Source organism: Rhinopithecus bieti, unplaced genomic scaffold (genome assembly GCF_001698545.2).
Source record: "Rhinopithecus bieti isolate Rb0 unplaced genomic scaffold, ASM169854v2 scaffold_34818, whole genome shotgun sequence".
In the NCBI taxonomy this organism is placed as follows: Eukaryota; Metazoa; Chordata; class Mammalia; order Primates; family Cercopithecidae; genus Rhinopithecus; species Rhinopithecus bieti.
In genome coordinates, this window is record NW_016815484.1 from 1,749,116 (window position 1) to 1,773,394 (window position 24,279).

At 36.3% G+C, this 24,279-nt stretch overlaps 1 protein-coding gene across 4 annotated transcripts in view; it reads right to left on the reverse strand.

Annotated features, from left to right (window-relative positions):
- Positions 1 to 24,279, reverse strand: part of RICTOR (RPTOR independent companion of MTOR complex 2) — a 131,514-nt gene that overhangs the window by 62,149 nt on the left and 45,086 nt on the right. For 2 of the 4 annotated variants that reach the window (XM_017853181.1, XM_017853182.1), the window contains 4 exons: positions 22,890 to 22,971; positions 19,658 to 19,755; positions 1,794 to 1,858; positions 762 to 893 (listed from right to left, as the gene is read on the reverse strand). In XM_017853181.1, the coding sequence (XP_017708670.1) occupies positions 762 to 893; positions 1,794 to 1,858; positions 19,658 to 19,755; positions 22,890 to 22,899 (305 nt within the window). In that variant the 5' untranslated portion in view covers positions 22,900 to 22,971. The remainder of the gene's footprint in view (positions 1 to 761; positions 894 to 1,793; positions 1,859 to 19,657; positions 19,756 to 22,889; positions 22,972 to 24,279) is intronic. The other 2 variants (XM_017853180.1, XM_017853179.1) reach the window with 1 other exon arrangement.

Consider the following 24,279-nt stretch of genomic DNA (forward strand, 5'->3'; position numbering starts at 1 on the left):
AGTTAAAACCACAATGAGATCCCACAATGAAAATCACACAAGAAACGATATAACCAAAAACTGAAAATATCAAGTGTTGATGAGGATATGGGGAGACTGAAACTCCTATACATAATAGTAGACGTATAATCAGTGCAATCATTTAGCAAACTGTTCAGCAATATCTACTAAAGCTAAACATAGATGTACCTTATAACCCAGAAATTCTAGTTCTACATATACATAAGAGAAATGAGTGCATTTCTTCTTCTATAAGAATATTCTTGCAGCCTTCTACAAGAATATTCAGGGCAACTTTATTCCAAATAGTCAAACACTGAAAACAACCCAGAAAAGCTTCAACAGAATGGAATAAATTGTGGTCTATTTATAAAATGAAATGTTACACAGCAAGAAAACAAAACAAAACAAAACAAAACAAAATAAAAAACATAGATGAATCTCAAAGACAATAATGAGAAAAAAAGAGTAATTACTGTATACGTCCAACACACACTGCTCAAGAACAGGAAAAACTAGTGTGCAATGGGAAAAGTCAGAATAATGTTTACAACTTATTGCAGTATGTAACAGAGCTTTACTGGGATGCTGAAAATGTTCTAAATCTTGTTACTTGGTTGTGTGTGTGTGTGTGTGTGTGTGTGTGTGTATGCAAAATGCATCAAAGTTACACTAGAGTAAAAATCTGTACACTTTATGGTAGACATGCTAAAAACTCAACACAAAATTTCAAAACATATAAACAACTCTAGGAAATTTACCTAGCTATTAAATAGTCCACTTTCAATTTTAGCACCTTCTGGAGAATACTGGAGTCTTGGATGAGATATCGAAGCGCTCGTAGCCCTGCCGCTCGCACTTCTTTTGCTTCATTTAATAAAGCTAACCGCAAACTGTATGAAAACAAACAAAATAGAAGTTTTGCTGCCCGGGTTTCAAATACACACAAAATTATATTACCAAATTATTCCTCAGCCAAAATATGCAAAAATTCTAGTCATGAACGGAATTCTATCTAAGAGCATTCTACATATATAAAAATTATTCACTCCAACCCATACAATTTCACTTAGTGTTGCTTTTTTAAATCTGTGCCTCCTTAGTACATTCTTACCAATCAAGAAAATGTGATTGAGTTCTTACCTTCTGTACTTCTGTATTGAGTTCTTAACCTTCTGTATTTAATTTTCCGTTGTTTATATAAAACAACGGAAAATTAAATACACCTTTTTCAAGCTATACCATTTGTGTCTCTATAATCAAATATCCTCTCTCTGCCTACCTGTTCCATACCTCTCCCAAAAATCATTGGTTTAAATCAATGATAAAAATAATTTACACCAATAGCAGGCACAGACCTTTTATATCAATTTTAATTCCTAAGAGTACCTAAAAGATAATTATAAAACCATATAACATGCCTCTACTAGTGTGCATGGGCAAATCAAGTCTGTTGTAAGCACAACTTTCTCTTAGGTAAGACCTAGAGTTATAGGTTCCTCTTGTTCCTGGGAAAAATAAGAGAAATTTAGTCTGTAACTTTCAGATTTAATTTAAAAGTTTAAATTCTAGAAGTCCAGGTATTTTTGAACATTCACTTTGGTTCCTCATATTTAGTAATTAGAAAATATCACAAAGACTCACAGAAAAAAAACTACTGTAGCTCTTAAAGTTTTCTAATGTTCAAGTAACTGTTTCTATGAAATCAAATATGAGGTACTGTATTATTCTATTCCTAGTTTAAAATTACTAAAATCTGGAAGGGATGGGAGAGGGGAATGAACTACACTTACCAAATTATGATATCCTCATAGTTAAAGCCCAGTTTTTCTTCACTGTGGCCAATATCACAAAGAAGCTGTCAGAAAAACAAAACAAGTATGTATGTGTTGTATATTTTACATATTTATATACATTATATGTTTACACTGCAAAATAAGGTATTTTTATGGAATATTTTGAAAACTATGATTCTACTGTTCAAATAGGCAGCTTTATTTATATCATCTTACTATTTCTCATTTGCCCTGCCAGTTTTAAGTTTCTTTAATCTTTTATCTTTCCTGCCTTTTAAAAACTCATTTGTTTTCTGTTACTCCATTTTCCTTCTCAATAATTTACTGTTTTAAAAATGCTTCTTTTAGTGGCTACTACTAAGATTACAACATGCATTGTTGACTCATCTAACAAAAAGTATCACATCACAATGTCCTCAATAATGCTAGAATCTCACACTGTAATTTTACTTTCTCCCCTCACATTTCACTTTACAACTGTTTTTTCTATCTTTTAAAACCTATACCATATTACTGTTTTTGAACAGTATTTATCAATTGAACAGTCCATATCAATTTATATTTATTCACATATTTGCCCATTTTATTATTCATCATTTTAACGGTTCCTTAATGGGATATCTTCCTTCTACCTGAAGAACTCTGTTGTTGCTGTTGACTTGTTCTGTTAGTGTTTTGATTTAATTTTAGACCAGGTTGCTGGTAATGATTTTCTTGTTTTTTATTTCTCTGGAAATGATTTTTTTTTTTTTAACATTCAAGTTTGAAGAATATTTTGCTGGATATTTAGAAGTTTAGGTTAGCTGCTATTTTCCTCCAACAGTTTCAAGATGGCTTCCATTGTTTCAGTTGTGAAGTCTGCCATGAGAGTTATTGCTGACTCTTTTGAAAGTCATGTCATTTATTTCTCAGACTCTTTTTTTTTTTTTTTTTTTTGAGACGGAGTCTCACTCTGTCACCCAAGCTGGAGTGCAGTGGCCCGATCTGAGTCACTGCAACCTCTGCCTCCCAGGTTCAAGCGATTCTCCTGCCTCAGCTTTCGGAGTAACTGGGATTACAGGTGTCTGCCACCACGCCCGGCTAATTTTTGTATTTTTAGTACAGACGGAGTTTCGCCATGTTGGCCAGGCTGGTCTCGAACTCCTGACCTTAGGTAACCTGCCTGCCTAAGCCTCCCAAAGTGCTGGGACTACAGGCGTGAGCCACCGCACTGGGCCTCTCAGACTCCTTTTTTTTTTTTTTTTTTTTTTTTTTGAGGCGGAGTCTGGCTCTGTCGCCCGGACTGGAGGGCAGTGGCCAGATCTCAGCTCACTGCAAGCTCCGCCTCCCGGGTTTACGCCATTCTCCTGCCTCAGCCTCCCGAGTAGCTGGGACTACAGGCGCCCGCCACCTCGCCCAGCTAGTTTTGTATTTTAGTAGAGACGGGGTTTCACCGTGTTAGCCAGGATGGTCTCGATCTCCTGACCTCGTGATCCGCCCGTCTCGGCCTCCCAAAGTGCTGGGATTACAGGCTTGACCCACCGCACCGGGCCCAGATTCCTTTTTTAAGATGGAGTTTCGCTCTTGTTGCCCAGACTGGAGTGCAATGGCGCAATCTCGGCTCACCGCACCCTCCACCTACCACAACCTCCATCTCCCTCGTTCAAGCGATTCTCCTGCCTCAGCCTCCCTAGTAGCTGGGATTACAGACGTGCCACCAAGCCTGGCTAATTTTGTATTTTTAGTAGAGATGGGGTTTCTCCATGTTGGTCAGTCTGGTCTCGAACTCCCGACCTCAGGTGATCGGCCCGCCTTGGCCTCCCAAAGTGCTGGCATTAAGGGCATGAGTCACAGCACCCAGCCTCTCAGACTCTTTTTAAGACATCTTTCCTTAGCTTTGGTTTCCAGCAATCTTATTACAATGTTTCTAGGTGTGGTTTCCTTTGTAGCTATTCTGCTTAGGGTAAACAAAACTTCCTAAATCTCTGGGTTGATCTATTTCTGCAGTTTTGAAAAATTCTATACAATATATTTTCAAAACTACTTCTGTCCAAACTCTCCTTCTGGTAATTCAATTAAATGTATGCCAGATCTTTTCATGTGTATCACAAATCTGTAAATCCTCTTTTGTTTTTTTCCATTTTCTTTTATCTCAATGCTTCAGTTGAATATTTTCTATAACCTGTTTTCTGATGTGTCTAATCTTCTATTACATGTATCTAATGAGTTTTTAAATTTAGATACTGTATTATTCTCTTCTTGAATTTCCATTTAATCTTTTTAGTCATTCCAATGTGCTAATGAAATTCTTCATTTCACATCAATTCCTTCCATACATCCTCTATGTTCATGACATAGTTGTTACTGAAAGTAGGTTTCATCTAACACACCTGAATGATGTGGATCATCTCTGGATCCGTTATTAGCTGTTTTCCCTTTTAGTCACATAATCCTGTCCTTTGGTGGCTCCTTAGTCTTTGATTGTATCTAAAAACTTGCAAAGATTTGATGGTGTTATCTGTCTCCACAGAAGGTTCAGCCTTCTTTCTGTTAAGCCACTAGATGGTGGTGAGTCCACATTAGGGGGTTGTCCTGGTAAGACCAGGCCTACCTCTGCTTTTCCTTGCCACCTGAAATTTCAACTGAAAGCCTATTGTTAAGAAACCTCGTCCAAGGCAGATGAAAATTTAATTTTGTTTTGCAAACTCCATTCTTGATTTTCAAAGATTTTCCACTTAGGTTTTAAGTTTCTCATCCCAGGTACCCCCAGGATTAAACAACTGAATTGAGGGGAGAATCTCCTCATGCTTGATGCACCTAGGACTCCACCAAAACCTCTGTGCTGTTTTCTTTGTCTTTCAGCAACAGTATTCCTGGGCCTAACGCTTGGATCCTGTTTCCTGCCCACACTTAACATCAGCAAGTGTCCCCTGGGAAAAAGTTGTTGAAGCAGCTTACTTGCACAAGATTCTCCCTTTTCTGAAAGGCTGGCATCTGCACTTATTGTTGCCCGAGCAGCTGCCTGCTGCCTTCAAACAGGTTTTCCTAGTTTTCATTGAGAGCGGTGGTCTAATACTAGCTATATGGATCCCACCTGGATGAATATATGCCTGTTTAGGTATGAGTTTGGAGAATTGACTTTTACCTAAAAGTTATGTATAATATCCTTAATTGATTTATTGGGGCTAACTGAAATGGATTAAAGAGAAGATAAATCATGTATTTCACACTGAAGGCCAAGAAGGGTCTCCAAAGTGCTAATATTCTTTCTCAGTATGAAGTTATAAACACTGTAACCATACAGTATAAAGCAACCAAAGTGATCAACATAACACATCATATCTATGAGAAGAATGGTCCCTAAGAAAAAGTTGATCATAGAAGTTTACTACCCTGTTGGTAGGATAACTATAAAAATTCCCTGTCCAATTTTTTCTTTACAGGAAAAAAGGGGAGGGGAGGAGGTCCCAAATAGAATAGGATAGGAGACAGGACCAGAATAGCTGCTATCAGATATTGCAACACTGCTGATATTACAATACTGGCATTCCTTAAAATTTTGATATGACGAACAAAGAGGCTTCAGACTTTCAAAGAGTACAAATAATGTTTTTCTTTTGTTTTTACTGTCTTGTACAGTATTGCAAGTAGTTAAAATTTAAAAGAATGCATTTTATACATACACATTTAAAACAGTAACATAAAATTTCTAGGTTTTGAGATAAAACTTCTATACCTCTAAAAAACCAACCACATACCTAAAATTAAAAGTGACATAATGTGTTAGTAAAAAATATTTGCAACAAGTACGGTGAGAAAAAGGTTAAGGCACTGTGTGTAGTTTGCTAGGGCTACTATAACATATATCACAGACTGGGTGGCTTAAATAACAGAAATTTACTTTTTCATAACTCCGGAGGCCAGAAGTCTAAGATCAAGGTGTTGGCAGGGTTGTTTTCTTCAAAGTCTCTCTCCTTGCCTTACATATGACTATTTTCTATATCTTCCTATGTGTATGTCTGTCTCCTAATCTACACTTTTTTAAGAGGTTATACTGGATTAGGCCCACCCACCCATATGACCGCATTTTTCCTTAATTATCTTTTTCAAAGGCCCTATCTCCAAATACAGTCACATTCTGAGGTACTGGAGGTTAGAAATTCAACACAAATTTTGACGAGACACAATTCAGCTCATAGCATTCCATCTTCACCTAGCAAACTAATACAGATCCTTATAATGTAAAAGGTTGAAACAAATTGAGGAAAGACTTCTCAGGACCCCAAAGAAGGACAGGCAAAGAAAATGTACAAGGAATTTACTGAAGAAATATAATTGACAAATAAATATGACATATATTCATTTATCCTAAAACCCAAATCAAATGAATTGCAAAGTTCTACTTAAAACTCACAAAAATGGCAAAATATTGTTTTAAATATTATGTATAACATTATTTATTATTGTAAATTTTCAAAAAATTAGTTTAAAATATGTATATTACCATAATGTTTTTAGATTATATGCAAAATATTATTTTAAATTTATTTATATATTGGTAAATGGGATTGAAAACTGAAAATATCTTATAAACTAAATTGGAAAGATGCACTAAGATCAAGATACACTTTTGGAGATTTATGTATTTTAAATTATTTAATATAAAGTAGGTTCAAGTACAAGATGCTTATGACATTATTTACAACATCAAAGAAATGGAAATAAAATGTTTGTAAAGGAGGAACTTTATGAGGCCATTAAAATAATATATAATAAGAAAAAATATGCGTAATCTATTGCTAAGTAGGGGAAAAGATTCCCTAAGATACATTTCTTAAAACACACTTTAAAAAAAAAGTGTATACATTAAAATTTAACACCAAAATTTTTTAACAAAAAAGAAAGTAGAATCACAGATAATTTATTCTCCTCTGCATTTTTGTGTATTTTACAAATGTTCACAATTAAACATGTATCACACCATGTAGGAAGTTTTATATATAGTATTGATGAATATACACAGAAGTAACAATTATTGACTGTTAATCTTCTCAACCCTAGTAGTATTTCTGTACATGAAAACAACTGAGGCTTAGAGAGGTTAATATGACTTCCTAAGGCCACAAAGGTAATTAAGTGGTAAAGCTGGAAATCAGATCAAACCAGTGTGAGGCCAGAGTCCACTGTGAAAAATATTACTACGATTTTATATTGAAATTATCTACACAGGGTTGGGGATTAGGAGAAGTAAAAAAACAACTGAATATTACCATCTTATTTCATTTCTCCAGCCTCAAATGTGGCATCAAGAGTCTGGAGAACTGCACCCTGGCTATATATATACATAAAACAAATAAGAAAATTTAACTATTGTTTTCTCCAGAACTGCTAACTAAAAATATACCATTAAAAAACTGCCCATTTCAAAGAATTAAAACATAAACAACTGCACTTTCACTACTTAAAATAAATTATTATTTTTAAAGATTTCTCACGTATTTCAGAATACCAGCATTATCACTATGTGGTACCATACATGAATAAGAAAGAAAACTATGATCACTAGCTATGATTACTTCATCCTTGGGAATATCCAAATATAAATAATATAGAAAAATTAAGGTTAGAATTTGTTTATATCAACATACAAAATATTGAGCTTTTAAACTGGGAAAAAATGTCACTTTCTTAAATTATAATTTACACATATCAACTCAACTGCTTAAAAAGGCAGTATTTCCATTCTTCTGCTACAGGAACAGCGAATGTTAATAAAATGAAAGGTTGTAAAATTCTACAAATATACAAAGTCTTGTCCTTTAAAGGGTTGGTTTTTCCTGTAAGTGTGTACTTGAATCTCATTTCCTGCATTATGCTTCTCATACTTGCCAACCTTGTAGAAAACTACAGATTCAGAGAACACAATTTTCAAATCATCTACCTTCTCAAACCAGAAAAATATATGACCATTTACCACTTAACATTTCCTAGAGTTAGCAGTTTTAGTGAAAAAGTTAAACAAAATTCAAAGGTATTATAATCTTAAAAAACAAACATGCACAATTTAAAAGTGTATAGAGAGGTGTATCATTTTCTGATTATTAATGTTGATGCATTTCAATTGCAAGAAAATTTTGAGAAAGATGCTGAATCAGCTGGAAACTGGAAAATCATAAATAACTAAAAAGAACAATTATGGCAGAAACACAGTATATTTGTTATTAATTAGTGCCTATTTTCCAGAGATAGTAAACGGAATTCAACAATGGTTAAATTTTAACCATTTAACCATTCAATAATGGTGAAATGCTTTCAGGTTGTTTCCAGGATTGTATAAGAGGGCTTTAATCAGTCTTAAATGAAAAACCTTTTGAATCAGAATTATCCCAAGCAGTGATTAAACTTTCTATGTGTAACTAAATTCACATATATATTGGGAATAAGAAAGAAGACAGTAATAGAATTCTAAATTTTGGATTATCAAAGAAATATACTTTTACTGTTAATCACTAAGAGTTCACATATAAATCTCAAAATATTATAAGAATGACTTTGATACAAATTTCTTGTGATGACTACCTTACTAGTTATCTCCTAATTTAAATAACCAAACTCTAAAGTACACATTAATCTCTCTAGCTCTTTCTGTACGTGATATGGTTTGGCTCTGTGTCCCCACCAAAATCTCACCTTGAATTCTAATAATCCTCACGTGTCAAGGGCAGGACCAGGTGGAGATAACTGAATCATGGGGGCGGTTTCCACCATGCTGTTCACATGATAATGAGTTCCGTCTATGACCATATCACCCTGAACACACCCAATCTCATCTGACAGTGAGTTCTCACGCTATCTGCTGGTTTTATAAAGGGCTTCCCCCTTTGCTTGGCACTCATTTTTCCCTTCTGCTGCCATGTGAAGAAGGATGTGTTTGACTCCCCTTCCACCATGATTGTTCCCTGAGGTCTCCCCAGCCATGCAGAACTGTAAGTCAATTTAATCTCTTTCCTTTATAAACTATCCAATCTCGGGCAGTTCTTTACAGCACTGTGAGAACAGACTAACACAGTAAACTGGTACCACACAGAGTGAGGCACTGCTGTAAAGATACACGACATGTGGAAGTGACTTTGGAACTGGGTAACAGACAGAGGCTGAAACAGTTTAGAGGGCTCAGAAGAAGACAGGAAAATGTGGGAAAGTTTGGAACTTCCTAGAGACTTGCTGAATGGCTTTGATCAAATTGCTGATAGTAATATGAACAATGAAGTCCAGCCTAAGATGGTCTGAGATGGAGATGATGAACTTGTTGGGAAGTAGAATAAAGGTGATTCTTAGGCCGGGCGCGGTGGCTCAAGCCTGTAATCCCAGCACTTTGGGAGGCCGAGACGGGTGGATCACGAGGTCAGGAGATCGAGACCCGTCGCTACTAAAAAATATACATAAAACTAGCCGGGCGAGGTGGCGGGCGCCTGTAGTCCCAGCTACTTGGGAGGCTGAGGCAGGAGAATGGCGTAAACCCGGGAGGCAGAGCTTGCAGTGAGCTGAGATCCGGCCACTGCACTCCAGCCTGGGCGATAGAGCAAGACTCCGTCAAAAAAAAAAAAAAAAAGGTGATTCTTGCTATGCTTTAACAAAGAGACTTCCAGCATTTTGCCCCTGCACTAGAGCTCTGTGAACTTTGAACTTGAGAGAAATGATTTAGGGTATCTGGTGGAAAAAAATTCTAAGCAGCAGAGCATTCAAGAGGTAACTTGGTTGCTCTATAAAACATTCAGTTTTATATATTCACAAAGATACAATTTGGAATTGGAACTTATGTTTAAAAGTGAAGCAAAGCATAAAAGTTTGGAAACTTTGCAGCCTGATGATGCAACAGAAAAGAAAAACCCATTTTCTGAGGAGAAATTCAAGCTGGCCACAGAAATTTGCATAAGTAACAAGGATCTGAATGTTAGTTACCAAGACAATAGGGAAAATGTCTCCAAGGCATGTCAGAGAGCTTCATGGCAGCCCCTCCCATCACAGACCCAGAGGCCTAGGGGGAAAAAGTGGTTTCCTGGTCAGGGCCCAGGGACTTGCTGCTTTGTGTAGTCTTTAGTGCCCTGTATCCCAGCCGCAGCTAAAAGAGGCAACATAGAGCTCAGGCAGTTGCTTCAGATGGTGCAAGCCCCAAGCCTTGGCGATTTACACATGGTGTTGGGCCTGTGGGTGCACAGAAGTCAAGAACTGAGGTTTGGGAACCTCTGTCTAGATTTCAGATGGTGTATGAAAATGCATGGATGTCTACGCAGAAGTGTGCTGCAGGGGTGGTGCCCTCATGGAGAACCTCTGCTAGGACACTGCGGAAGGGAAATGTGGGGTTGGAGCTCCCACACAGAGTCCACACTGGGGTACTGCCTAGTAGAGCTGTGAGAAGAGGGCCACTATCCTCCAGACCCCAGAATGGGAGATCCACCGACAGCTTGCACTGTGCACCTGGAAAAGCCACAGGCACTCAATTCCAGCCCACGAAAGCAGACAGAAGGGGGTGCTGTATCCTGCAAAGCGACAGAGGCAGAGCTGCCCAACGCTGTGGGAACTCACTTCTTACATCAGCGTGACCTGGATGTGAGACAAGGAGTCAAAGGAGATCATTTTGGAACTTGAAGATTTAATGACCGCCCTATTGAGTTCTGCACTTTCATTGGGCCTGCAGTAGTTCTTTCGTTTTGGCCAATTTCTCCGCTTTGGAATGGGTGTATTTACCCAATGCCTGTACCCTCACTGTATCTAGGATGTAACTAACTTGCTTGTGATTTAACAGATTCATAGGCGGGAGGGACTTGCCTTGCCTCCAATGAAACTTTGGACTTGGACTTTTGGGTTAATGCTGGAATGAGTTAAGACTTTGGGGAACTGCTGAAAGGGCATGTTTGTGTTTTGAAATGTGAGGACATGAGACTTGGGAGGGGCCAGGGCAGAATTAAAAGGTTTGGCTCTGTGTTCCCACCCAAATCTCACCTTGAATTGTAATAATCCTCATGTGTCAAGGGTGGAACCAGGTGAAAAATACTTGAATCATGTAGTCATTTCCTCCATGCTATTCTCATGATAGTGAGTGAGTTCTCATGAGAGCTGAGAGAACTCACTATCACTGCTTTTATAAGGGACTTCCCCTTAAAAAATCCCCTGAGAGAACTCACTGTCAGTGGTTTTATAAGGAGCTTCCTTCCCCCTTCACTCAGAACTCATTTATCTCTCCTGCCACCATGTGAAGAAGGACACATTTGCTTCCCTTTGCACCATGATTATAAGTTTCCTTAGGTCTCCCCAGCCTTGTGGAACTGTGAGTCAATTAAACATCTTTCCTTTATAAATTACCCAGTCTCGGGCAGTTCTTTACAGTAGTGTGAGAATGGACTAATATACTATGAAAGACACAAGAAGAAATAGAAGAACACAGAGTGAGTTAAAATATGGGCATCCTGTGAAGCCTCTACTAATAATTGAGTTGCTAATTAATCTTCAACCATTAGGTAGCAGTTTCGTCACTACTATTTTAGCCATTACTGGTGACATCCTATCTCTATATTAATGTAAGTCATTAAAATGTAATTCTGTCTACCCTATTTCATAGGCTTGTTATTATATATTATGAACAAATCATTGACTATGTTTAGAAATCGTCAAAGACATTACAAAATGTAAGAATTAGCGTTAACAGTCACATAAAATGCTAAATTATTAGACATCACACTTTTCATTGGGTTTGGCACTTCCATGCCATCTATGCATTGTTTTAATTGGCTATCGGTCACAACGCCTAGCTAAACATGACCAAATAACATCAGAGTTCATATACAAAGATGTTAAGAGAGGGTACTCTCTGCTTTTCAAGACTAGAAGTATTAAGGATGATGTATCTTGTCTTAATCCTATGGAAAGTGTTTACCTGAGAACAAAGACAACCTGAAAGAAAATAGGAATGAAAAACAGAGTGGCAGCATGTAACTGACAGTGTTTCAACCTCTGGGTTGTCTTGTCTGAAATTAGGATCCAACATTTGATATTCCTAATTATGTACACAAGTAACTTCTTTATATTTTAGCTAAGATGAATTAAGTTTCCTGAATTTGTTACTTATAATCAAGTTAAACATTCAGTATCTTAAGTCCACAATTATTTTATAAGTACAACATGTTAAACTTAACATTTTTATACAAGCAAAACAAATACTATTATACAAATCTTATTTTAAGATGGGTTAAAGATTTTGATCATGTCACTAGTTTGCCTCCACGTCCATCCTCAGTTAAATCAATCTGTTATTTGTTATAATAAATCTATATGACTTTCTTACACAAATACTAAAACATTCAAAAAGGGCTATAAATAATTATATTCTAACAAAGATTACAACAGAACTGTAAATTATCTCCAAGTTTTAAAATTTGTCTATGTTTATTAAAATGATCACATTTTTAAAAATGTAATGACTAGTTAAAACTAAGTAGTTCTAAATGCTACTCCCATTTTACTTGTATTACTTTGAAGGTTAAATAGTTCTTCCAAATAAGCAAAAGAACTAACAACCCTAATTTTAAAAAATGTTATCTCACATATTAGAATTCCATGGCAGTCTTTCACATGGCAATTTAGACACAAACACACACACAGCTACAAAAAAAAGTAGATTGATACGTATAGAAAAGGAAAGCATCCTATGATATACTGGGATGTGGAAAGCAGCAAACTGCAAGTCAATCTACGTATACATACACAGATATATATACACACATACACATTTATATACACATATATCACATTCTCATTTAAAAAATACCTTTTTGCATATACATCTACAGTCATGCACTGCATAACGACTTTTCAGTCAATGATGGATCACATGTACGACTATGGTACCATAAGATTATAATACTATATTTTTACTGTATCTTTTCTATGTTTAGACACTTACCATTATGTTACAACTGCCTACAGTATTCAGTACAGTAATATGCTTTACAGGTTCATAGCCTAAGAGCAACAGACTATATCATATAGCCCGGACATGTAGTACACTACACCATCAATGATTGTGTAAGTACATTCTATGATGTTCACAAAACGATGAAATCACCTAACGATACATTCCTTGAACATATCCTGGGTAATAATGGTAAATAAATGATGTATAAGTGTATAATAAATGGCAAATAAACTGAGCACAATAGTAAACTCTTCATTTTGTTTAGCTCATTTAAATATCACAATTTCCAAGAAAATACACACACACATTTATATTTATAATTATACCAGAAAAGGATAAATACTTTCTAGTGGTTACCGCTGGAGAGTGGTATTTCTGTCAGAACAGGGAGGTGGGTGGGAAGGGTATGAAAGGGAAGAGTTTCACTTTTTATCATATATTCTTCTGTACCATTTTAATTTTTTTATACTCAGCTTATACCTTAAAGTTTTTAAAAAGCAGAACAAAATAAATATTCCTTTAAAGCTTCTTTTAATGTAAATATATGAGATCAAGTATAGGAAAAGAGAACTTTTAAGAAAGAAAGAGTTGAAATATTTTCATCTTTAAAAAGCAGGTCTTTAGATTATGAGCATGTTGTCAGTTTTAAAAATAGAATACTAATATTATATTCATCAGCAGTCTGTTATACACATTACTTTATCCAGTGAGATGATGTCAGAAGGCAAGCATGGGTGTGTGACATTCACATGGTTAAAGGATCACATCACTAGCTCCCTTTCTTTATACCTTAAAAGGAGGTTTAGTTTTGAAGCTGAAGTTCACCCTATACAACATTTTAATGTCACTGTTCTAGTAAGATAAATTAATCCTAACAGGCTTATACTTAATAACAAAACAAATGCCAGTAAAAACAAAAACTCATATTTAAAATGCATCATCTTCCCAATCTAATACCATTAATTAAACACATATTATGTGACACACTTTGGAGTAGAGAGGGATATGAGGGTGGAAAAATAAACACTATGTATTTTTTGTGTTTGAGAAACTCGGTTTAATAACAGAGCAACCCACAATAAATAATAAAACAGATAAAATTTAGTAGGCATATCTATCAACTAAATGGAAACACAGAAGAGGGTGGCAAACAAACTCCACTAGTCCTGATATCATAATTATTTTTCTTATTTTCTTATTCTATAGAGCTATTCTTAGAAATTTCTAAGAATTCCTAAATTTTACTCAATAAGCAAACAAATGAATTTGCAGGTTTTATAGGAATACTAGTTACCTAAATATTTATAAACTCAGGTCTCTAACAAATGGAATTCAAGACACAGTACAATTAAATTCAGTGTTTATTTTGTGCTGCATATTTGAATAAATTTTATAATAAAATCTACACACACATTTATTTACAGAAATGGTCCTTAATGGGGGGCAATTTTGTCTCCCAGGGAACATTTGGCAATATCTGGAGACACTTCTGCTTGTCACAACTGGTTTGGGGCGGGGGTGCTACTGGCATCTAGTGAGTAGAGGCCAGGGACAATGCTGAACACCCTAAAATACACACAGCAGCTTCTCAAAACAAATAATAATCTGGCTCAATTTGTTAGTAATGCCGGCATTGAAGAACCCTGATTTACAGTAATAGTTTACCAATTGACAACTCAAAGTATTAAGCAGACTCACCATCTTATAGTCAGCTAAAAAACTAGAGAGGTGACAAAAAGAACAAAAAAACACAAAAACCAAACATGAGGTTGAATCAAGGCACCGCCTATTACAGAGCACATATTATGTGCCAGGCACTAGACTGAGATCTTGCCTCTACAGAAAGCAAGATTACCTCTGAGTAAAGAAATCTGCCTAAGATTGCCCTGACAGTTAATCACAGTTGTGCTGCAAGTCTCCATCTGTTTGATCTAAAGCTCAAGCTTTTCCCAGCACATCACTAAGCAGTCAAAATAGATTTTATCAAGTCCAAAGTTCATGGACTCTATTCAGAGGACAGCCTCTAAGATTGTGACTCAGGGCATACTCACTCTTAGAACAAATTCCAGTAAGTTTGGCTATCAGGATTTTAAAATCATAGCAACATAGCAAAGAAAGGGGCTGCTGCAAAGCTTGCACCAAGGCCAGAGGGATATATGAAAATCATTTTTTAAAGGATATGGTAAAACAAAAAACAAACAAGACTATAAAAAGTACAAAAGTTTAGAGCCTTCATTACAGAGATATATCACTGCATACTCTACAGTGGTACAACAGAGAAAAGGAAGGAGGGGGGAACAGAAAAGGGGGCGAAGGGACTGAGAAAAGATGGAGGACGAGAAAGGTGACAAGGAAGGGTGAAGAAAGAAGAGTGAGAAGATGAAGAGGGGAAAAAGGAAGAAGTAGAGAAGGGATGAGAAGGAGTAAAGGCAGAAGAGAGTGGGGGAGCACAAATCAAGAAAGAGAGAGGAGGTGGAGTGAATAACTTAGTGAAATACTGTGGGGGAAATTTAGACCGACAGAAAACAAGGAAACTGGAGAGAGAAGAATAAAGAAAAAAGGGAAATTAATCCTAATGCAAGAGAACCTGGGACCCAGACAGAAATAAATGAGAAGGGAGAATAAGAGGTGTTCAACAGATTCCTAGAAATGAAGGCTTTTAAGCCACTCCTGTTCCAAAAAGCTTCACTGTCCAATGTGGTTACTAGCTACTAGTTCCAAGTGGCTATAAGCACTGGAAATGTGGCTAGTCTTATAAACTTGCTTTCAAAATTTTGGTATGAAAAAACAGTAAAATAACATTTAATAATGTTTTATACTAATTACATCAAATGATAATGTTTTAGATATACTGGCTTAATAAAATATTAAAATTAATGTCATGTTTCTTTTACTGTTTTAGTGTGTCTACCAGGAAATTTAAAATTACATATGTGGCTCACATCGTATTTCTATTAGGCAACACTATTCTAGATTTTTAAGACTGCTGTAGGACCCATGCTGGTAACAAAGTAAAATAACAGGAATTACTGCCATTTTTACCTCCATCCCCAACTTTCAGAATCCTAGTTGGCAAGAGATGTGGAACTATATATCAAGGTTATAACAAACTTGGTTATAACAGCAATCATAATTGCGAACAGGACACAGACCTCTATTATAATTGTTTTTAATGGTTAAAACTAAGCAACTGAGGCTTATTTGAATTAAGTGAAGATTGGTGAAATAAAATTGTAAAATTTAATAAAAGACAATGAAACTAAAAGATGCATTTTGCAACCTTGGAACAATGCTGGGGTCTTAAAGATGTGACATTATCTCATCACCATGTTGAAGAAAGATGTTTGAAGATTTTCATTACATTCACTCACACTACAAAATACAAAAACATATTTCTGAAAGCCCATTCTCCAGTACCTATTCAATATTTTAAAAGTTTTTTAAATGACTTTCTCATCCCTCATATAAAATCATTTTCTCATCTCTTATATATTAAAAAAGAGCCAGAATATTTTAAAACTTCACTAAGGAAAAATAAATGCCTATGTGCTCACTTCCCTAGTTATAGAAAAAAACTCACCCTATATTTATTGCACTATACTACATAAAAAAACTGTATTCCACAGTGACTATATTCTCATCCCCTTCTATTTCTATGAAATAAAAATCAAATCCAAGTTACAGTTCAATTACTTAAAGAATATTTGGAAGGATTAAAAGAGTGCAGCTCAAACTCTTTACTGAACTGTAGATCCTGATTTAGTAGGTCTGGGGTGGGGCTAAAATAGCACATTTTCAAACAAGCTTCAAGGCAATACCAATACCGATGAACTGTGGATATTTTCAGTAGCAAAGGGTTAAAACATAAAATAATTATTTCATCAAAAACAATTTATATTTGATATACTAAAAGGTGGGAGGAACATTATCCCAAAGACCCATTCTGTTTTCTATTTTAGGGTATCTCCCAAAATAGCAGGCATTTTAGTGTTTGCATGAATTGGCTGTCCAGCATTACAAGGCTGAGAAATATACCAATCCACTCATCAAACTCAAGAATTCTGGGCTGCTATTAGAGATCAAATCAATGTTTATTTGGGACCAGGGCCCCTACAATTTGGGCTCTAATTTAGATCCAAATAATGGGGATGCAACATCAGGAAAAGAGAAAGTTATAATATAGTTCTTTGGGTTTATGGCTATATTTATTAAATATGGCACACATATGTAGTTAAATACGAATACTTACAAGCATACTTCGTTTTATTGAGCTTCACAGATGCTGTGTTTTTTACACATTGAAGGTTTGTGGCAAACCTGCATCAAGCAAGTTCATTGGTGCCATTTTTCCAAACGCATGAGCTCACTTTGTGCGTCTGTCACATTTTGGCAATTCTTACAATACTAAAAATGTTTTCATTATTATTACTATCTGTTAGGGTGATCTATGATCAGTGATCCTCAATGTAACTATTATCATTGTTTTGGGGCAAGATGACTGGACCCATATAGGACGATGAACTTAATAAATACGTGTTCCAACTGCTCCACCAACTGGCTGTTCCTGTCTCTCCCTCTCTCCTTGGGCCTATTTCCTCAGACACAATACTTAGTAAAATTGGGCAAATTAATAACACTACAATGGCCTCTAAGTGTTCAAGTAAAAAGGAGAGTCAACCATCTCTCACTTTAAATCACAAGTTAGAGATTGAGCTTAGTGAAGAAAGTCCAGAGAGGACTCTTGTGACAAATAGGTAGCCAAGTTGTGAATGCAAAGGAAAAGTTCTTGAAGAAAATTAAAAGTACTACTCCAATGAACACACAAATAATATGAAGGCAAAACAGACTTACTGCTGATAGAAAGTTTAGTGGTCCAGATAGAAGATTAAACTGGCTACCAACATTCCTTTAAACTAAAGCCTAACCCAGAGCAAGCAAGGCTCTAACTCTCTTAAACGTTATGAAGGCTGACAGAGGTGAGGAAGCTGCAGAAGAAAAGTGTGAATGGTTCATGAGGTTAAAGGAAAGAACCCATCCCCATAATATAAAATGGCAAGGTAAAGCAGCAGGTGCTGATACAAAAGCTGCAACAAGTTATTCAACAGACACAGCTAAGATCACTGACCAAGGTAGCTATACTAAACAACAGATTTTCAATGCAGATGAAACAATCTTCAACTGGAAGAAGATGCCATCGAGAAGTTTCATAGCTAAAGAGAAGTCAATGTCTGGCTTCAAAGCTTCAAAAGACAGGCTAACTCATGTCTGGGGCTAATGCAGCTTGTGACTTTATATTGAACCCAATGATCATTTACTATTCTGAAAATCCTAGAGATCTTAAGAATTACGCTAAAGCTGCTTTGTCTGTGCTTTACAAATGGAACAAGCCCTGGATGACAGCACATCTGTGTACAGCATGGTTTACTAAATATTTTAAACATACTGTTGAGAAAACAGTATTTGCTATTGCTCAGGAAAAAAAAAAAGATTTCTTTCAAAATATTACTGCTCATTGACAATGCACCTAGTCACCCAAGAGCTGATAGTCACAAGGAGATTAATGTTGTTTTCATGCTTGCTAACACAACATCCATTCTGCAGCCCATGAATCGGGGAATTGGGGAATAATTTTGATTTTCAAGTCTTATTTTAATGAAATACATTTTGTAACACTACAATAGATAGTAGTAACACTACATAGATAGTGATTCCTCTGATGGATCTGGTCAAAGTAAACTGAAAACCTTCTGGAAAGGATTCATCATTCCAGATGCCATTAAGAACATTCCTGATTCATGGGAGGAAATCAAAATCTCAACACTAACAGGAATTTGGAAGAAGTTTATTCCAATACTCATGGATGACTTTGAGGCATTCAAGGTGTCAGTGGAAGGACTCACTGCAGACGTGGGAGAAATAGCAAGAGAACTAGAATTAGAGTGGGAGCCTGAAGACGCGACTGAATTGCTGCAATCTCATGAAAAAGCTTTAATGGATAGAGTTCCCTCTTATGGATGAGCAAAAACGGGGTTTCATGAAATCTATTCCTGGTGAAGATGCTATGAACACTGTTGAAATGACAACAAATAATTCAGAATATTACAGAAACTTAGTTGATACAGCAGTGGCAGGGTTTGAGAGGACTAACTCCAATTTTGAAAGAAAAATGCTATCAAACAGCATTGCATGCTACAGAGAAATCTTTCACGAGAGAAAGAGTCAATGTGGCAAACTTCATTGCTGTCTTATTTTAAGAAATCACTACAGTCACCTCAACCTTCAGCAACCACTACTCTGATAAGGCAGCAGCCATTGACATTGATGCAAGTTCCTCCACCAACAAAAAAAAATCCCACAATTTGCTGATGGCTCAGATGACTGTATTTTTTAATCAGTATTTTTAAATTAAGGTACATACATTTTTTTAAACATAATGCCATTGCACACTTAACGGACTACACTATAGTATAAACATAATTTTTTGCACTCACTGGGAAACCAAAAAACTTGTGACTTGCTTTATTACAGCATTCACTTTATTGCAGTGGTTTAGAATCACACCTACAATATCTCCAATGTATGCCTGTACCATATATTATCAAGTAAAATGAGTAGAAGGCAAAAGAAATGCATCCTTATGTGAATAAAAGGTTGAACTGTAAATTTCTCAGTGATTTTATTCTTTTCTGAACCTACCAAATTTTCTATAACAAAGATATAATGATTCCATTACACAAATATATTTTTAAGTTTAAGATACACAGGACAAAATCCATGAGAAGCAGGAAAGAAAAGCATTAATGCTGAGTGAATACACAAGAATTTGTATTTAATTATGGTCAAGAAACATTTAGTAAGTGTGGTAAGGAACAAAGAATTTTAGATAATAATAAAAATTCAAGTTACTTACCTTAGTAAAGTTATTCAGATGGCCTAGCTTTCTCATATTTGATACTCCTTGCAATCTGGCCACATTTTGGAGAATCTCTCTTAAGTTATCAGAAGGTTCTAGAAGGAAAGACAAGACAATTTAACATAATTTTATGAGTATTTTCCTGCTGAAACACATAAAACATGCAGTATTAAAACTTCACAACTTTGGCTCTTGGTTTAAAGTGTTACCCTTCACCCCAAATCTATTAATTTAAATGACTTCAAAGTCTCTGTGATGAATCAAATTAACTTCACATCTCTACTCCCCTATACCCATGGTCCAGCTCTGTATCACTGCCTGGAACTACTCACCCACAAAATCTTAAATATTGCTATTATTTGAATGTGTTCCCCCAAAGTTGTGTTGGAAACTTAACCACTAATGCAAAGTGTTGAGAAATGGGACCTTTAAAAGGTGATTAGGTTATGAAGGCTCTGGCCCCATGAATGGATTGTTGAGGAGGAAGTGGGCTATCATGAGAGTGGGTTTGTTATAAAAGCTTTTGGCTCCCTCTTGCATGTACCACCCCCACCTTGCTTGTGCTCTTGCTCTCACAAGCATGTCTCCCCTCACCCCACCTCCAGTGCTCTCTTAACCTTCCAACATAGGATGACATGGCAAGAAGGCACTTACTAGATAAAGGCCCCCTGACCTCAGACTTCCCTGCCTCCAGAACTGTGAGAAATAAATCTCTGTATTTTATAAATTTCCCAGTCTCAGATACTCTGTTACAGCAGCATAAAACAGACTAAGAAAAATCTCAACATCATAACTTTCACTTGATAGCTGTTTGATAACAAGGCTACAATGTAGTAAAAGGGACCAAACATACTGTCCCCATTTGAGTAAACCAAAAAATTAGATAAAATATATAGCTGGTCCGTGACTTACAACTGTTAGACTTAATTTTTCAACTTTACATGGTGCCAAAGCAATACACATTCAGTAGAAACTATACTTCACCCATAAAACCACAGTTTTTCAGTATAGTACTCAATATACTGCATGAAATATACATCTTATAATATAGGCTTTGTGTGAGATAGTTTTGCCCAACTATAGGTTAATGTAAGTGTTCTGAGTATATTCAAGGTAGGCTAGGCTAAAGTAAGATGTTTGGTAGGTTAGGCACATTAAATGCATTTTTGACTTAAGACATTTTGCACTTACAATGGATGTATTGGGATGTAACCCCACCAGTGAGCTGTGGAACTTTAAGCTGCTTAACATATGTGTAACTGGAAACCCCAAAGGAAAGAAAGAATTGAGGGAACAGATCAATTACTTGAAGAAATGATGGATAAAGGCCACCCAGCCTGCCCAGGCCTCTTGCAAACATGGCTCCTGTCCCCTGCCAGGTGCTGCCAGTGGTGTTTCTGCTGTCGTACTGCTCTATCCTGTGCAACTAGAAGGCCATCAAAATGCCCTTGCATCAGACCCATGGGGGGAGCTGGAAATTGCTGTTCATTGTTCTGTGTTGCAGCTAAAGGCCTGGCTGCCCCAGAGCAGCACCTTCTGAATCATTCACTATTATCTGGTAGCTGGGGGACCGATGGAGGTGGGGTGCAGCCAGATGGTGGACTATATGGAGGGAGACACCAAACTGCTTCCAAGAAATGACACAGGAACCTCTTAACTAACAAAAGCATCAGACAAACTTAACCATGAATGGCTGGAAACTCATTCACCCTCAAGATGCTTTCCTGAGTACCCACTGTGGGATAAACTTGCTGCAACTGAAGGAAGCAGTGTAGTGTCTAGTAATTTGGAGTTTCACCTGGAAGGACCCAAATCCTCGTGAGAGAGAGAAAGCACCTAATAAAGTCTTCTTTGCAAAAAAAGAAAAAAATGATGGATGAAAACTTTCCAAATTTGATGAAAACAATAAACCAGTACAATGCTCAACAAGCCCCAATCATAAGAAACATGCAGAAAACTTTTAGACCTAGGCAGATTATAATCAAATTGCTCAAAACCACTGACAGAGATAATTTTAAGAGTAGCCAGATTAAAAAAAAAAAAAAGAAGAAGTTACACAGAGAAAAGAAAAGCCAAAAAAAAGATAACAGCGGATTTCTTATCCAAAACAGGACAAAACAGAAGACAGTGAAGCAACATCTTTAAAGTAATGGAAGAAAAAAAATACTTGCTTTACAAAAACAAGCCAAGAAAACTAGACCTAGGCAGATTACAATCAAATTGCTCAAAACAACTGATAGAGAAAAATCTTAAAAGTAGCCAGATTAACAACAACAAAAAGTTACATAAAGCAAAAAAAAAAAAAAACAAAAAAGGATAACAACGGATTTATTGTCCAAACAGAAGATAGTGAAGCAACATCTTTAAAGTAACGAAAAAAATGCTTTAAAAATATACTTTACAAAAACAAGCCATGGGCCCAGATATGGTCTTATAGGCAGTAGTTTGCCACCTCTGGAATACAATGTCAATTTCTTCAGATGGCTATAAACTATTAAAATCTTCGCCATCCTATTTAAATAAAACAAAAGCACAATTTTAAAATACATTATCAAGTTTTTGATATTTTAGTTTAAGAGCCATTATGACTTCCTTTGAGACTTATCTGTTAACACAAACTCAAGGAACTGTTTGTTTTGAATTAGTGTTTTCCACACCAAATGAAACTGTTTGCATTGTCCTGTTTAAATTTAGCTTGTGTCTGCCTACCTTACTCCATTCTTTTATACAGGGTGTTGTCTATGACAACAAATGTGGTGTCAAAGCACTAAGTACACTACTTAGCTATTTCCAATTGCTTTGAAGTTGCTATATGCTGAGATCAGTCATTTGATTTTCATGACAGACGAAATTATTTTTAATGTAAATAAAATTCAATCTTAAGTGATATAGCGTGGCAGTCCCCAACCTTCTGGACACCAGAGACAGGTTCTGTGGAAAACAATTTTTCCATGGACCCGGGGTGGGGATGGTTTTGGGATGAAACTGTTTCACCTCAAATCACCAGACATTAGATTTTCATAAGGAGGGCATAACCTAGCTCCCTCACATGTGCAGTTCACAATAGGGTTTGTGCTCCTATTAATTATCTAATGCTGCTGCTGATCTAACAGGAGATGGAGCTCTGGCAGTAATGCTCACTCCCCCGCTGCTCACCGCCTGCTGTGCAGCCCGGTCCCTAGCAAACCACAGACCTGTACCAGTCCAGGCTCAGGAGCTGGAGACTTACGGTTTAGCATATGTCTTTATACTTAGTGATTCTGGGGAGTTATTTTGAAAGTCGAATGATCCATCACTGAGTGAGACTGGATCTATTAAAAAGAATTACAAGGGGCCATGAATAGGTCACTGTTAGTATTTAGTCATATCTTTTCACTACTATAAATTGTATCTGTTTGAAAAGACTGTAGGAGAAAAATTATAAGCAAGTCAATGGCATTAACATGACTTAACTATATTTGAGAAGTTCATAAAAATTTTATAACAACGCTTTAGATACTTTAGGACCTATGGTAGTTTGCAAAGTCAGGGTTGAGGTTCATAGCAGCTAGTGTGAAATGCATCTAATGGAAATGTATAATCTAAACATTTTACTTCAATTTATCATTAGCTTGTCAGGCAGCAAATAGTAAGATTTACTTGTGACAATATAGTTACTGTTACCTAATGATCTAACAGTTAGGATGATTAGTCTGAAAGATTCCTTACAGAGGTTTACAAATTTTTAAATACAGCCTATTTTCTGGGTACAAACTGATTGCAGACATTTTTTTAAAACCACAATCTTGTTACAAAGCAGAATCTTGCATCTAAGTGTATTCATTCAGCAAGTATTAACTGAATAGCTATTACGATCAGGTACTGTTTTAGGTACTGGAAATATAGCAATAAACAAGACAACTCCCTCTCTAATGTATCTCACATAGACGTGGAAGAAAACTGATGACAACAACAAACTGCACGTACATAATTTAAAAATTCACAGGTGGTGGTAACTCAACAATGAGTCAAATGTTTGCCTAATGAAGATGTTATCCTTCTTAACTCAAACCAAAATGAACCAGCCTTTCTCCTTCCTTCTCCTCCTCAAAGCTTTCTCCTTTATATAATTACCAAGAACCTCCACCTCCCAGACAGTATTTGGCTTCCCAGATCAATTAAAACAGTATTAGGACCATTTTAGACACTGAATTACTATCTAACATTCATGTGGTACAATGCTGCTCTGAGGAACTTTCTAACTTGAAATAACAGGTTAAGTTTCCCTGGTAATAAAATGAGAAATCTCTGCTTTCTTCTTTACCTGCTAGACCAGGGACTGAAAAACATTCTCTGTAAAGAACCAGATAAAGTATTTTAGGCTTTGCAGGCCATAAGTCTCTGTTGCAGCTATGCAACTCTAAAGTTTTACATCAGAAAGCAAGTGTAGAAAATTGACTTTTCATGTGTATTAGTCAGTTCAGTATACTATAAAACTAAGTAATGGAGACCGAACGGCTTATTCAACAACAGAAGCCTATGTCTCACAGTTCTGGAGGCTCCAAGTCCAAGATTGGGGTGCCAGCATGGTCAGGTCCTGGTTCCTCTTTCAGGTTGCAGACTGCCAATTTCTCACCATC